We start from the raw sequence: 13,071 nt of genomic DNA on the forward strand, positions 1-13,071 counted from the left end.
AAAAAGAAGTAACCCACTTACCTAAATACAACAGGTCCATAATTGCTATGACCTCTAACTTTCTTCTCAAAAATCCAGTCTCCAATGTCAACACCTACTGTGGACATGCTGGTGCCTCTTGAAGTTCGGGTGTTTATATTTTTGTTTCCCATTCTCTTGGCCCAGTGCTATTAAACACATGAAAAAGAATTAACATTAATGAAATCACTTTGTTATACAATTACTGAGACAATTTTCATTACAAAGAGAGAATCAAGGGGATTCTTAATGCAATCACTGAAATGACTCTTGTGATACCAGATTTATTGGTCTATTAGCGTGCCCTGTGGCTTCTTTGTATTCATAAAATATCTACCATATTCTTGTGCTTAAGTGCATAATTTCTTGCAACATTTTAGCTCTTTATTACAAATAAACAAAAATGAGGCAGACAATAATAAAAGAAAAAAATCAGTAACCTGGCTCTTTATCAGCTACTACAGTATTTGACTCTGTTACAGTATTACATACTACAAAGAATTCTAGGCAAACAATTTCAAGAACGTTGAATGCAAAAGTTCACCCACAAAGAATCAGAAGAGAGGTTTAGCCTGATGCATGTGGGGTGGCCAAACCAAAGTTAATCGTGCAATCATGAAACTCTTAAGAGCAATGATCACAGCAATGTAGTGTTGATATATATTGGAGAACTATTGGTGAAAGTCTGTAACTGGGCAACAATTGTTCAAAATTTAATTTGGCCCTTAGAATTGTACTGAATGAGATTCCATCAACCTCAGTCAGACATGATATCTACACTGATAGTACTTTCAATGACAATAAGCAATGCAGCAAATCTGAAGAAATGGAGAAACATTTGTGGAATGAAAAATTAATTACATTTGTGCACGAGGATCATAAGCCATATATGTTGATTACTACATAAAGTCCACACAGAATATGATAAAAGCCTTTCTATTCCATTAGAAACAAGAAAGGAACTGATGTATCATAAGTAACTGCAAAGATAATAGAATCTATTACAGGAGAATCAAAAGATCAATTTGCATAAATAAGAAATAGAGTAGAAAGCTAAACTAGAAAATCCACAAATATCAACACCTGGACAATACTGTATTACGTATATGTGAATTTGGATATTCATCAACAGAGTTCAAAATATACTCAATAAAAACTTTTACAGTATTATCACAATTAACTTTTCAGAGATTTATGGCGAGAGGGGTAGAGTGCATCATAAGACTTGTCTGTAGCAAATCCCACTCTGAGCACTTATGGGCACAAGATTTTTTCTATTATCAGTAGCTGTAAATTTGCTTTTCATAATATAATGCTGGTTATGGTGCCACTTTGGAGCTGAATACACAAACTTTATTGTTGTATGACCAAAGATGACAAACAAAATATAGTGAAGACAGCCAAAAATTTTATTTGGATGCCATAATTTCCAGTCAACAGAAACTCATCCTAAAAATTATGAAATATAATTTTTCTTGCAAAACAATATCCAACTGGATTTTACTGATCTTCACTATCTTTGTAGAGGAAATGATATAGATAAAAGCAGTTATATAGGTAATGTTTTTTTTTTACTGATGTAAAACATTCTTTGTTATACTGTCTGATTCTCTTTAGTAATTATCCTCCACAGACATTTTTAATAACATAATTAGTTCCTTTTACCATGTTAAAAATAATCCTATAAAAATGAAGTACAACCAATTTCACAAAAACTTCCTTTCTTGTATCAAATAATAACAAAATCCCTAATTATAATAAATCACAATATTGTTATATATCATAATCAACCTATTTTTGTAAATGCAACTTATTATCAATTTGTTAAATGTAATGATCAAAAGAGAAATATATCTTTAATTTTTTTTTAATAAAGCAATTTCCCCTTGAAGGGGATGTCTGTAAAAATACAAGACAATGATCATGGCCATATTCACACTTTAAATGCTGAATTGTGAATGAACCCCTCACCAGAAAACTTCCACAACATTCTTATGCTAACACTATTCTCAGCTTCAATGAAGCCAACCCACATGATGAAAGACAAGTATTTGAAATAGGTAAAACACAAATCTTACCTCAACTGGTTTCTTCCTGTAGGAACCTGTTCCTTCTTGTCTTAACTGTTCCAAAAGAGATGTCTTACCAATACCTTGGACACCAACAATCATCAATTTCATTCTAGCATAAGGTCTTGCATCTTCCAGTATACTCTGTCATATAAAATAGGAAATATTCCTTATTATATAATTTATATTAGATCAGAAAAAAATTCTAGATGCAGTTCTTTACAATTCTGATTATATATGATTACAAATTGTGATTATTTATGATTACAATTATTTGAAACATACAGACATCCTACGTTCAGCTGCTTAATATTCAATCTCATCAGCTTTCTATGGTATAATTTTATAACAGGACAATGAACTACAGTGGGAAAAATTAATAACCTTAAGGTATCCAATGACATCCATGGTTTTATACTTTTTGCTCTCAATCATAGATTTTAAAGGTTCCTGTAAAGAGCAACCTCGAGTATTGAGATTCCAAAGGCGTGACAGAAGGCCCATTTCTGGTGGTAATTCTGTAATGTCAGTATTACCAGATATGTTGAGAACCTGCAGAAAAAAAGAATTAATTACAAAAGAAAGAACTTTATCATAAGTATTCCATCTTTTACAGAATCAAAATATACTGAATAATTAAGTGCAATTATTGTTTAATGAAAATTTTGAGATAAAAATCTAAATTTTATGTCTATAAGTGTCATTATCTTACAATTACACAAAAACCAAAATTTCCTTTGAAAACCTACCGAGAGATTTGTAAGCTCGTGAAGTGTTGTAGGAAGATCCCTGAGTAGATTATTACTAACATCTAACATAGAGAGATTAGGAAACAGCAACCACCCTTTCCTTGGGGTACTGGCTCGGACGGGGCTTGGCTGAAAATGAAATGACCATGAGAGAGGTCCCTTAAACTAATTGCAAATGAAGCAATCACGAGTTTTTGCTTCATATTCTCACTTATCAAAAAACTTCAGCCATTTCCAGTATTAATTAGGTGATGCTACAATTTTCTAAAAACAAAACTTATAAGTACTAGGTTTACAATATCATTCTTTGAGAACACCTAAAAACAACAAACATAAATTTCAGTTCCAATTCTTATGCATCCCTTAAATAGAATAATGAATAAAAAAATTTCTAAAAGAATTACTGAAGGGCTAGAACTATGTTCTGCTTAGCCCTTTTATCATTTTCAACTTAAATTACACTGTAAGCTAGTACAAACAAATAATATTACTAATGTACTAAATATTGGCCTGTTGACAAATAACTTCTTTTTTTTTTTTTAAATCTGGCACTGTGATTTAGAGCCTGTTCTCCAACTAGATTTGTAACTCAGGCATCAGTAAACTATGGGCTATTGTTTTGCATGAATAGTAAGGCTATTATTCTACATGAATACTAAAAATCAATTTATAGAATATACATAAATACAAGGAAACATTAAAAAGTCACATGTACATTATTCATTACGTGTTCTTTATAATTAAATGCTAAAAAGAACTACATAATGAAAAAAATCTCTTCTAAGATATAAAACTGAATTCAGTAATAATAATACTAACATGATAAGCTGAATTTTCTGCTTACCTCATTGTCATCAACATCGTTCACTATAGAAAATTCGTTGTCATCTAAATACAGGCAGAGTCTTGTCAGCTGATTATCTGCTAAAATTAAAGTTCGAAGCGACTCGAGGCGAATATGGCGACGATGAATACATGAGCCAGGTGTTGGAGATGCACTGTGAGAGCCAAGGGGCGAGTTTGTGCTCCCTCTTACTCGGCTTATGCCCAAATTTTGCCCAAATTTTCGACCTGCATAAGCGGGTAGAGGAACAAAGGAATAGGGATGGATTTTACTAGAGAACACTACTAGCACATACAGGGGAGGGAAAGAAAAGATTTTATGTAGTAAAGTGTATATACAGTAATCTACTGTATAATGATCACAACTACACAGTATATCATTTAACACAGGCTGGGGCTCTCATCTTATCTAGTTAAATAAAAATGCAAAAGGTACTCATGAAAATCTTTCTACTGTTTCATACAATATCATCAGATACTGACAGAAAAATATACTGTAAGAAAGCTATCACATGAGAATTTTCCAGATGTAACTGTAGTAATAAATAATGTCAAGACAGGATTTAATGAACTGGTTCTAGTCTGATAAATTTTAAATACCTTAATAAAAGTTGCAGAATTCAAACATTTATACATCTTCATAACTACCAGATCTTCCTTGAAGATATTGACAGTAGGCTTGCTAATTAAATGGAACATTTTATCTCTACATATAAAATGCAACTGAAATAAACAATTATTGATGTGGTGCATGCAGCTATCTTAAATTGTTATAAGATACAGTTATAAAAAAATTAAATTGTCTATTTTGGTGGATAATTTCAATTCTAACTTACACTTCCAAAAAACTGATTATTGCTACAAAAATTACGATAAACTGTTTCCTTTAAATGTTATGCAGGAGCTCTACCATCTCCAAAATAACTACACATACAAAACAAAATACAATCTATCAATGAAAATATTGTATATGGAAAATTTCAGAATTCACTAAACCTAATGGTTATTACAATACAGTGTATGTATGCCTTTTATCCTTGACAAGAAAGCTAGATTAATAACTAACCTGAACATGAGAGTTTTGCACTTTTGGTCAGCTCCGCAAGAGCATAGCAAGAAGACTGGCTGGACTCAAGACTCTCTAAGGATTCGCTACGGCTCACTGTAGGCCAGGCTCGGATACGATTATGAGACAAGTCTAGTTGTTTCAAGCCGACAGGATAACAGCTTGCTGCACCCATCTCGTGTAATCTGAAATAAATTTGGTATATTTGAAAGCCTTACAAAAAATCAGCTTTTGTTATTATGCTGAATTAATATTTTATACAATGTTTACATGCAGATATGCAAAATAGTGTAACTAGGGTTAACTGGCAGATTCACCAACAAGCTTAAGCTAATCTTCACAAAAAAGGAGGAGATAAGACCACATCTTTCCCACTAAAAAAAATTATCTGGGCTTCAGAGCCAGTTATTACTTGTTATTCCATATAAATTTGGACAATTTTACTTCCTTCAGATTCTCTTAAATCTGATTTTCAGTTTTGCATACTAAGAATTCTTCAAAATATAAATACCTTCTGGATATTACAACCCATCCATTCCAACACGTCTTCCATTTCCAATTTCCCAACCTTTTCAGCAACCTATCATTCACCACTATCTTCATAGAAGTAAATCCCCTCAAAAACCTTTGAGTCCCCTTCCATGACTGTTATACATTTTACCTCTGCTTTATCTCTCATTCAAATCATCACTTATCATTTAACATTTATTAGAAAAACAATTCATCCCATCTGTTTCTATCTTTTTTTTTTATTGCATTCCTACTAAAAATCCACTTTTTACTTCCACAAGACTGAGTTAGAGCATCACAATATGTTTCTACGATTTCTTTACACTTCAAAGCCTTTTGTAGAGCTCCTAACTTCTTTGCTTCACCTATTCACTTTCATTCTTACTATGTTTGTTACTTCATTATTCTATGTATGTGGCTTATACTACATCCAAAAATTCCAGGAATCCTACTTTCCAGAACTTTGGATATAAAGAACATAGCCAGTCACAGGCAATCCCCCACTTTTGGCAGGGGTTCTGACACTGGTGGCATGCCGTAAGCCAAAAATCGCCGTAATCCGAAGCATCATAATTATAATGGGAATAAATAGCACTCAAACCTGACGTAACCCGGGGACTGCCATAGGCTACCTGGCTGGATTGTATTTTTTTTATGGTTGTTAATGTGAGTACTATTATCATTTCAACCATAGTTTCCATTATATATACTTCTTTAATTCATTAACATTAAACATTTCCTCCAACTTTTTATCACTTCCCTGATATATCTTAATCAACTCAATACTTTAATATATACTGTATTAAAAAAACACTTTACACAAACCGTATTCAACACTTTCATATACTGTATTAAGAAAACACTTTGCCCAAATGGCTCCCATCCTTTTTTTAATTCATTCCTACTCAAAATCCAAATTTTACCTCCATAATGGAGAGTCAGAGCAATAGTTTATCCACGCATCACATTATGTTTCCACAAGGATTCCTTTGCACTTCAGAACTTTTAGTAGGTCTCCCTCTACCTTCTTTGCTTCACCTACTGACTTCTGTTCTTACTGCACTCCATATTCCATATGTATTTGGCTAATGCTACATCCAAAGGTTCCTGGAATTTTGTATCTGGGCTACTTTCCAGAACTTTGGGTATACAGAACATAGCCAGGTATAGGCTACATGGCTGGGTTGTATTTTTTGGGTAGTTTTTAATATGAGTTCTATTATGATTTTAACCTTAATTTCCATAATATAAGCTTCATTAATCCATCATCTGCTCCCTCCCAACAACGACAAAAACAAGTTAATTACATGGATAAATCCTATCATAAGCCCATTCAGGATGCTGCACCCTACCATGCTGGGGAAGGGGGTTAGATTGCATAATAGACACATCCTGACATAACCTAGCTTAGCTGCATCTTTCATGGCAGGGAATATTGCTAACTTGGACTAAAATATACCACGACACTATAATGAACCACATTAATCTGAATGCTACAGACCAATTTACATCCTAGCATGTGCGAGTGTTCATCTTCTCCAATATCTGGGTCTGTAGCAAGGATACATACATAGATTCTGGGCAAAGAAGCTTCCTGCACAGATTCCTGAGGTCTTTGTAAACTAGTACTCAGCCCTGTACCAAGGGAGGGGGGGGTCAGGGGGGTTGAATGACCCCCCCCAAATTTCTGGAAGTCCATATTTTCTGTGACTATCCTTTTCACTGAACTGTACTTATAAAGTAATAAATAACAATCTTTTGTTTTTTGGCAAGTCTTCTTTTATAAATTTTATTATTAAACATTAACATCATTCTTTAACAGTAGGAAATACAAGAGTGATAATAGGAATATGATACAACCATATTTGTAGATTTTAGACTGCATGCCCAGTTTTTCTTCTTAATATACCTAAAATAACATTTTCAAGTATTTCAGCTTGTATATACTTACATATACAGTGACATATATAAAAGAAAATGTCCAGTTTTGGGAAAAATGAACCCCCCCCCATAAAAAACTCTGGGTATGGCCCTGCTACTCTATATATATTTTACAATTGTGAGCATCTCGGGAAAACTTTTGTTACTTTGATACTTAATGCTCAGTTCACCCTGACACCTTTCATACAGCATCCATATAGCTCCTCTCCTGACTGCTTTATCCTTTTCTTACTTTCCAGTCACATTTGGGAAATACTGCCATTCTTGGCCTGACAAACATCTCATAATTCGTCTCTTCTCCTTTGAAAAGGGTGATATTCATTCCAAAATAGAGGATCTGATGGGCAGGAATGAGCTATGGTCCCCTTCAGGTAATGAAAGTTCCTAAGGTACCATAAAAGAGTGAATACTGTACAACAAAGGTCACACTAAGAGATTGTCCTAAAGTACTATGATGAGCCAATAATCAAAGTCCCTTCAAATCCTTATTCTTAAGTGAGTAATTAAGCCTTGCTGCAACTGTGGAGACGACATTCTTCTAAGCAAAACACCAAAATTTCAAGACAACACATAAACATACTTAGAACCATGCATCTTGAAGATTGATGTGGCTCTTATACTTTCCATTTCTGATGGAATGAACAACTAAGATTACTCTTGATCTAAATGGTTGTGAAATTGAGACTGGCTTTATGAATGATGGAAAGGCCATGGCAACCTCTGATTGTGTCTGAAAGAGGAGGATGATTACTGGGAAATGAGCCTGTGAAAATATTTAGATTGCCAGGATGGTAAGAGATGTGGGGGGGGGTCTTAAAACCCAATTGAGGGGGTCTCTTACCCCCTAGGGTACCTACTGTAGGTATTTTTTCACTACACAGATCATTCCCCACTGTCCATTACATACTCAAGCATAAGGCTACATGAGGCAACAGTTTGTTAGTATACTAAAAAGATTATACATTGTATATATAATCTTAAATCAAATTAATCAGACACGATACTAAACTATACTGTAGATGTGCCTTTGCACTGCCTGACAAAAAAAATTCCACCATTACCTCACATATTTACCTTTACTGGTATAATATATTAGTTAGATACAAATGACTAAGCTCAAATAATCATGATTTGAATAGTGTGTTATAAATAGGAAAAATGACTGTTTCCTTACCTGTTATAACTTAGATTGAGACGATTAAGTGACACTGCCAAACATGCAAGGCCAGATGGCACGCATGTAAATGCATTGTGTGATAAGTTTAATGACTGCAGACGAGAGAGTGTTTCCTCCTCTGTGTCTCTAACACCAACAAGAGATTCTTGAATGTCAATTGAATTAGACCAAAGGCTGTGATGCTTCAGTTCTCGACGTCTACAGCAGGTAACGACATTTCCATGTTTGCCTAGAGATAGTACTCTGTAAAATAAAAATGTTAAATTAAGCAATCAGCTATAATTAAGCAACAGCCTTGAAATACATTTTCAGATTTATACAGATTAAACAAATTAAGCAATTTTTGTTTTATGAATACAAGCCACTGCCTTGCATAGCCTCACTTCCATTTTCAAGTGAACAACCTTAAATTACTTAAGACTGTTAAGGTTCATGGCTGGAGTACAGTGGGAAGATCATATTATGAACTGTAAAGTAGTAGATAAGGAAGTAGCAAGATAAACACCAATAAAAAGACTTGGGAAATCATGGAGAACAGAGATAGATGAAGACCTTGACCTGATGGGAGTTCAGGTAAAAAGAGAAAAGTACAGAGAAGAACACAGAGAACTCATTTCACATCTATGCCGTTAAAAGGAAAAGCTGATGTAAAAACACTTATGACCTTTTCTCACCTTAATCCCAAGTCAGGGTCATTGTTTTTGATGAGCCTTTTCCAGGTGTTTATAACACCGTGAATGGTTCATTTCTTAGTTTGTTTTGACAGATGTTTTAAGTACAAATGCACTTTCTGACTATAAATCTCTTTATATGGGCCTGGGAAAGCTAAAGAGTCATCACTGCTACGAATAGCAATGAAAAACTATAATCCATGAACATATGAGGGAGTCCATTCCCCAGGGCAACTTTCTCAAGCAAACACTCATACCTTCAAATGGAACCCAATTCCACACAGCTTCGTGGACTAAATTCTTCAAAACCACCCTTATCCCAAAATCCCCCTCCATCATCTTTCTCCTTTATTTTTCAGAAGACAAGAAGAAGAAAATCCACTAACTCTATGCTGCAGAGCATCCCTCAATTTCTTCATATAATCACAATGAAAACTGTTTATGATGATTATTATAATTAGTTAATTATAAAAAATGGCTTAACAAGACCACAGAGCTCAGGAATATTAGGTTCATAGACTGTACAATAAGAAATTGTTTTAAAAACAGACAAAAATGTTCAATTGTACAGTATACCAGAACCTGTTCTATTATCAATGTATCAATGTAGGATCACTTAGAGGTTGTGTTAGGCACTGCTAGTTCAGATTAAAATACTCGCTGACTGGTCACAAAATAGAGAACTGTCTGTCTTCAACAAAACATTAATAATAGAGTATATAGAGCACAATAATACAGTAGGACAGTGTGTAAGTGGAAAGGAGAACCAGTGAAATAGGATTGAGCTATATAGAGGTGATCAAAGATAATCAAACAATATTAATGTTCCTGTAAAACAGATGACACCTGATAATTCTTGTAATGGCTGCTAGAGGTGAGGTCATCATCTCCCCAGACTTGGCTTAGGAGAAATGCACAGTAGCCTACCACAAGTCTGATGGCATAAATTCTGTACTAAATTATTGTAACAAAAATTTTTGGCATTATTATGAATAATCCTGTACATAAAAGCTGTACTGTAGTTGGGAAATTATAAGACAGAAGAACAAAGTGTGTGAGAATAATGTTAATTAAATCAAGGTTTTACCTTACATAAGTTAACCTGCGATAATGTGACTTTACCCAAATAATGATACAATATTACCTATGCTCGATATCAGAGACAAGTAACTCTTGTATAAATAGAATTATGTGTTCATGCAATGCTACCATAGAATTTACCACTTATTCCTATGGAAATCATTAAATTTTACAATATTTAAACTACCTAAGTCTATTCAGAACATAACTCATGTAAATTATGAAGTGAATACAGAAACAAAGGCTAAACTTCTGCAAAGAAACCTCTTCTATATAAGTCACATGGGCCAAACAATTAGTAAGAGGCAACAAATTTTGCAAGGATAGCCAAATGTAGTACACTGAAGTATGCTGAATTTTCTCATGAAATAAAAAGAAACTATCTACTATCAAACATTCATTCAGCAACCAATCATTATTTATACATTTAAAACCATCCTAGGTGGGAAAAAATGGTAGTTAACTGGATAACTACGGGAATACAACCAAGGACATGGGCAAATGGAAGGTAAACAAGAATGTGGGCCAGAGAGCAAGCAATCAGCATGCATAAAGTAGAGTGAGATGTAGGGCTGTCATTCAACTTCAGTGCTAAGCTATGTAACAGCAGTTTGCCCACTACACGTAAATATATTACTGATAAAGCAACTTCAATAAACAGAAACTGAACATCCCATTTTGAATATGTCAGTAGCTTGGACAAAATGCAATTTTAAAATAAAAAAAAGAAAAGGTTATTTTCTACTGAATGAAAATATTTTAACATTATCTTATATACAGTATTTGACATCCTGACTCTTACAGGGCTGACACAAAGGGTTTGCTCTCTCAATAAATTACAATACTGTACTGTATAAACTTTATAACTGGATGTACTGAGAATGTCAGATTCTGATAAACCTTATTCATGGGCTTATGTCCAATACTTTTCTTTTTCAATTAATCAGGGCTTCATACACACAAAATATTCTAATCTTAATTTGGTATTGTACTCTACAGATGGTAAAGTCATGAGTGTAGCCACGAAGAAAGTGTGTGTACTGTACAACCACAATGGCAATATGCTTGTTTACAGTTTAAATCATCTAGAAGCAGCTTTTCATAACTAACCGGGTGTCTGGGGTCTTACGACGAGCTGGGGATTCTTCAGTTGAATCTTCCAGTAGATTAAGTTGCAATTCACTTGTAGATGATAAGCTTTCCTCATCACTAATTTCATTCACTGTTTCAGTACTTAACCCTGAAAATTTAATCCATTTAAAAAGCTGAAAACACTATAAACATGTAAGATTACCATAACATGATTTATGTCATTTAACAATGCAGGAACAATAAAAATCTTAATGTTTATACCTAATTCACTTCCTATACCATCAGGTCTTACAGGAAGGTCATGTAAAAGGTTCAGTGAAGCATTAAGTTCCCGTAGCTTTGGAGCAGTCCAAATTTTGTAAGGAAGGACTGACAACTTGTTGTTAGAAACATCAAGGTGTTGTAGCGCTGGAAGCATGAACAATCCATCGGGAAGGGAATCTAACCTATTATCCTAAAAAGACAAAATCCCAGGGTAAATTAATACAGTTCTTATTAATAATAAAAGCCTTACTTTGTAATCAGTAATAATGAGATACACAGAACTTATTAATTTTATATACAAAAATATATGTTAAATGAACAGTTTCCCCACCTGCAGATGAACTTCCTCCAAGACAGAAACAGGACCAAGGAACAAATCTTTTTTAGATCCTTTTCGTGGTAATGTGACAGTCCCATCAATAAATTGCCCTATGGTGGTGGGGAGCTTTTCTATTTTGTTTTGCGCAGCATTTAATGTCTGCAAAATAATTCAGGATATATTTTTGGGATATACATTACCCAAGAGATATTTAAAGAAATTTTTAAAATATTGACAGCTTAATATAGTCTTAATCACTATCATTTATAGTATATCTACATAAGTATTCATAACTATATAATTACAGTCAGTAACTCATATTAACATATTCAAGACGAAAGTAGTACACACTGGCAACAAAGAGTGCTAATACTGTATTTCATAAAAGACTCAGTTTTTAAACTGTGCACATAGAATTGCTTGAAGTTCAGATTACTTGACTATAGTCATTTATTACCATACCTTTAAACTAGGGAGCTGGAAGATCATATCTGGTAACTGTGTGAGGGAATTATTTGAAATATCTAGACGAGTTATTGCATATAATGCAATCACCTGATTTCTTGGACTGAGCTTCAATTTAGGATTTAGATTTACTGAGGCATCTATTAACCACTGGTCCTGAAATGCAAAAATTCTTTTAGTTTTTTCTTCAAGAATGTATTATTACTAAATTTACAGTGAGTGTAAATTTCAAAGTTCAGTGTACAGTACAGTATTGTAATTTAGCGTTAGTTACAGAATTATGGCTAATAATTTTCCTATGCTTCTCTTAACTCTGATTTTGTATGATTTTGACAACTTTGACGGTAGCATCAAAACTGGTAACACAATTAGACTATGATTGGCAAATGAAAAACTGAAAGCGCCACCACTGCTACTCCTGTGCCTCCACACTTTAAGGGCATAAAAACCTGCTTTCTGGGCCAGTAAAATCCACAGTATGGACTTAAAAAATTTTTTTTAATAAACAAATTACTGTGTACTTCTAGTGCACTTCGGTCAGACTTCCAAGATTTCAGTGGTTTAGTTGTTATAAATATTTTTTTGAGTAAAATGTGACCATTCTGATCAAAACTCCTAAAACTGAGCAGACCCAAAATATCTTTCAAAAAATGTGATGTTCTCAGAATTGCCTTGGTAATTATGAAATGCAGTCTCATCTAGTTTTTACAGGGAAGTTGAAGAAGGAAAGACCCATAATTTTCCAGTTTATAAAGTGGGTGACTTGTGTTGACAATCCTGCAGTTCACTGGTACTTTTATGAACAAT

General features: G+C 33.8%; 1 protein-coding gene across 17 annotated transcripts in view; it reads right to left on the reverse strand.

Moving 5' to 3' along the window:
* The window catches only part of Lrrk (Leucine-rich repeat kinase), a 660,345-nt gene that overhangs the window by 94,001 nt on the left and 553,273 nt on the right, over window positions 1-13,071 (reverse strand). For 12 of the 17 annotated variants that reach the window (XM_067121012.1, XM_067121009.1, XM_067121014.1 and 9 more), the window contains 11 exons: window positions 12,262-12,420; window positions 11,812-11,958; window positions 11,478-11,670; window positions 11,235-11,364; window positions 8,371-8,616; window positions 4,746-4,930; window positions 3,681-3,961; window positions 2,837-2,965; window positions 2,472-2,639; window positions 2,097-2,231; window positions 22-167 (listed from right to left, as the gene is read on the reverse strand). In XM_067121012.1, the coding sequence (XP_066977113.1) occupies window positions 22-167; window positions 2,097-2,231; window positions 2,472-2,639; window positions 2,837-2,965; window positions 3,681-3,961; window positions 4,746-4,930; window positions 8,371-8,616; window positions 11,235-11,364; window positions 11,478-11,670; window positions 11,812-11,958; window positions 12,262-12,420 (1,919 nt within the window). The remainder of the gene's footprint in view (window positions 1-21; window positions 168-2,096; window positions 2,232-2,471; window positions 2,640-2,836; window positions 2,966-3,680; window positions 3,962-4,745; window positions 4,931-8,370; window positions 8,617-11,234; window positions 11,365-11,477; window positions 11,671-11,811; window positions 11,959-12,261; window positions 12,421-13,071) is intronic. The other 5 variants (XM_067121011.1, XM_067121010.1, XM_067121007.1 and 2 more) reach the window with 1 other exon arrangement.

The sequence above is a fragment of the Macrobrachium rosenbergii genome, chromosome 19, assembly GCF_040412425.1.
Source record: "Macrobrachium rosenbergii isolate ZJJX-2024 chromosome 19, ASM4041242v1, whole genome shotgun sequence".
Taxonomy (NCBI): domain Eukaryota; kingdom Metazoa; phylum Arthropoda; class Malacostraca; order Decapoda; family Palaemonidae; genus Macrobrachium; species Macrobrachium rosenbergii.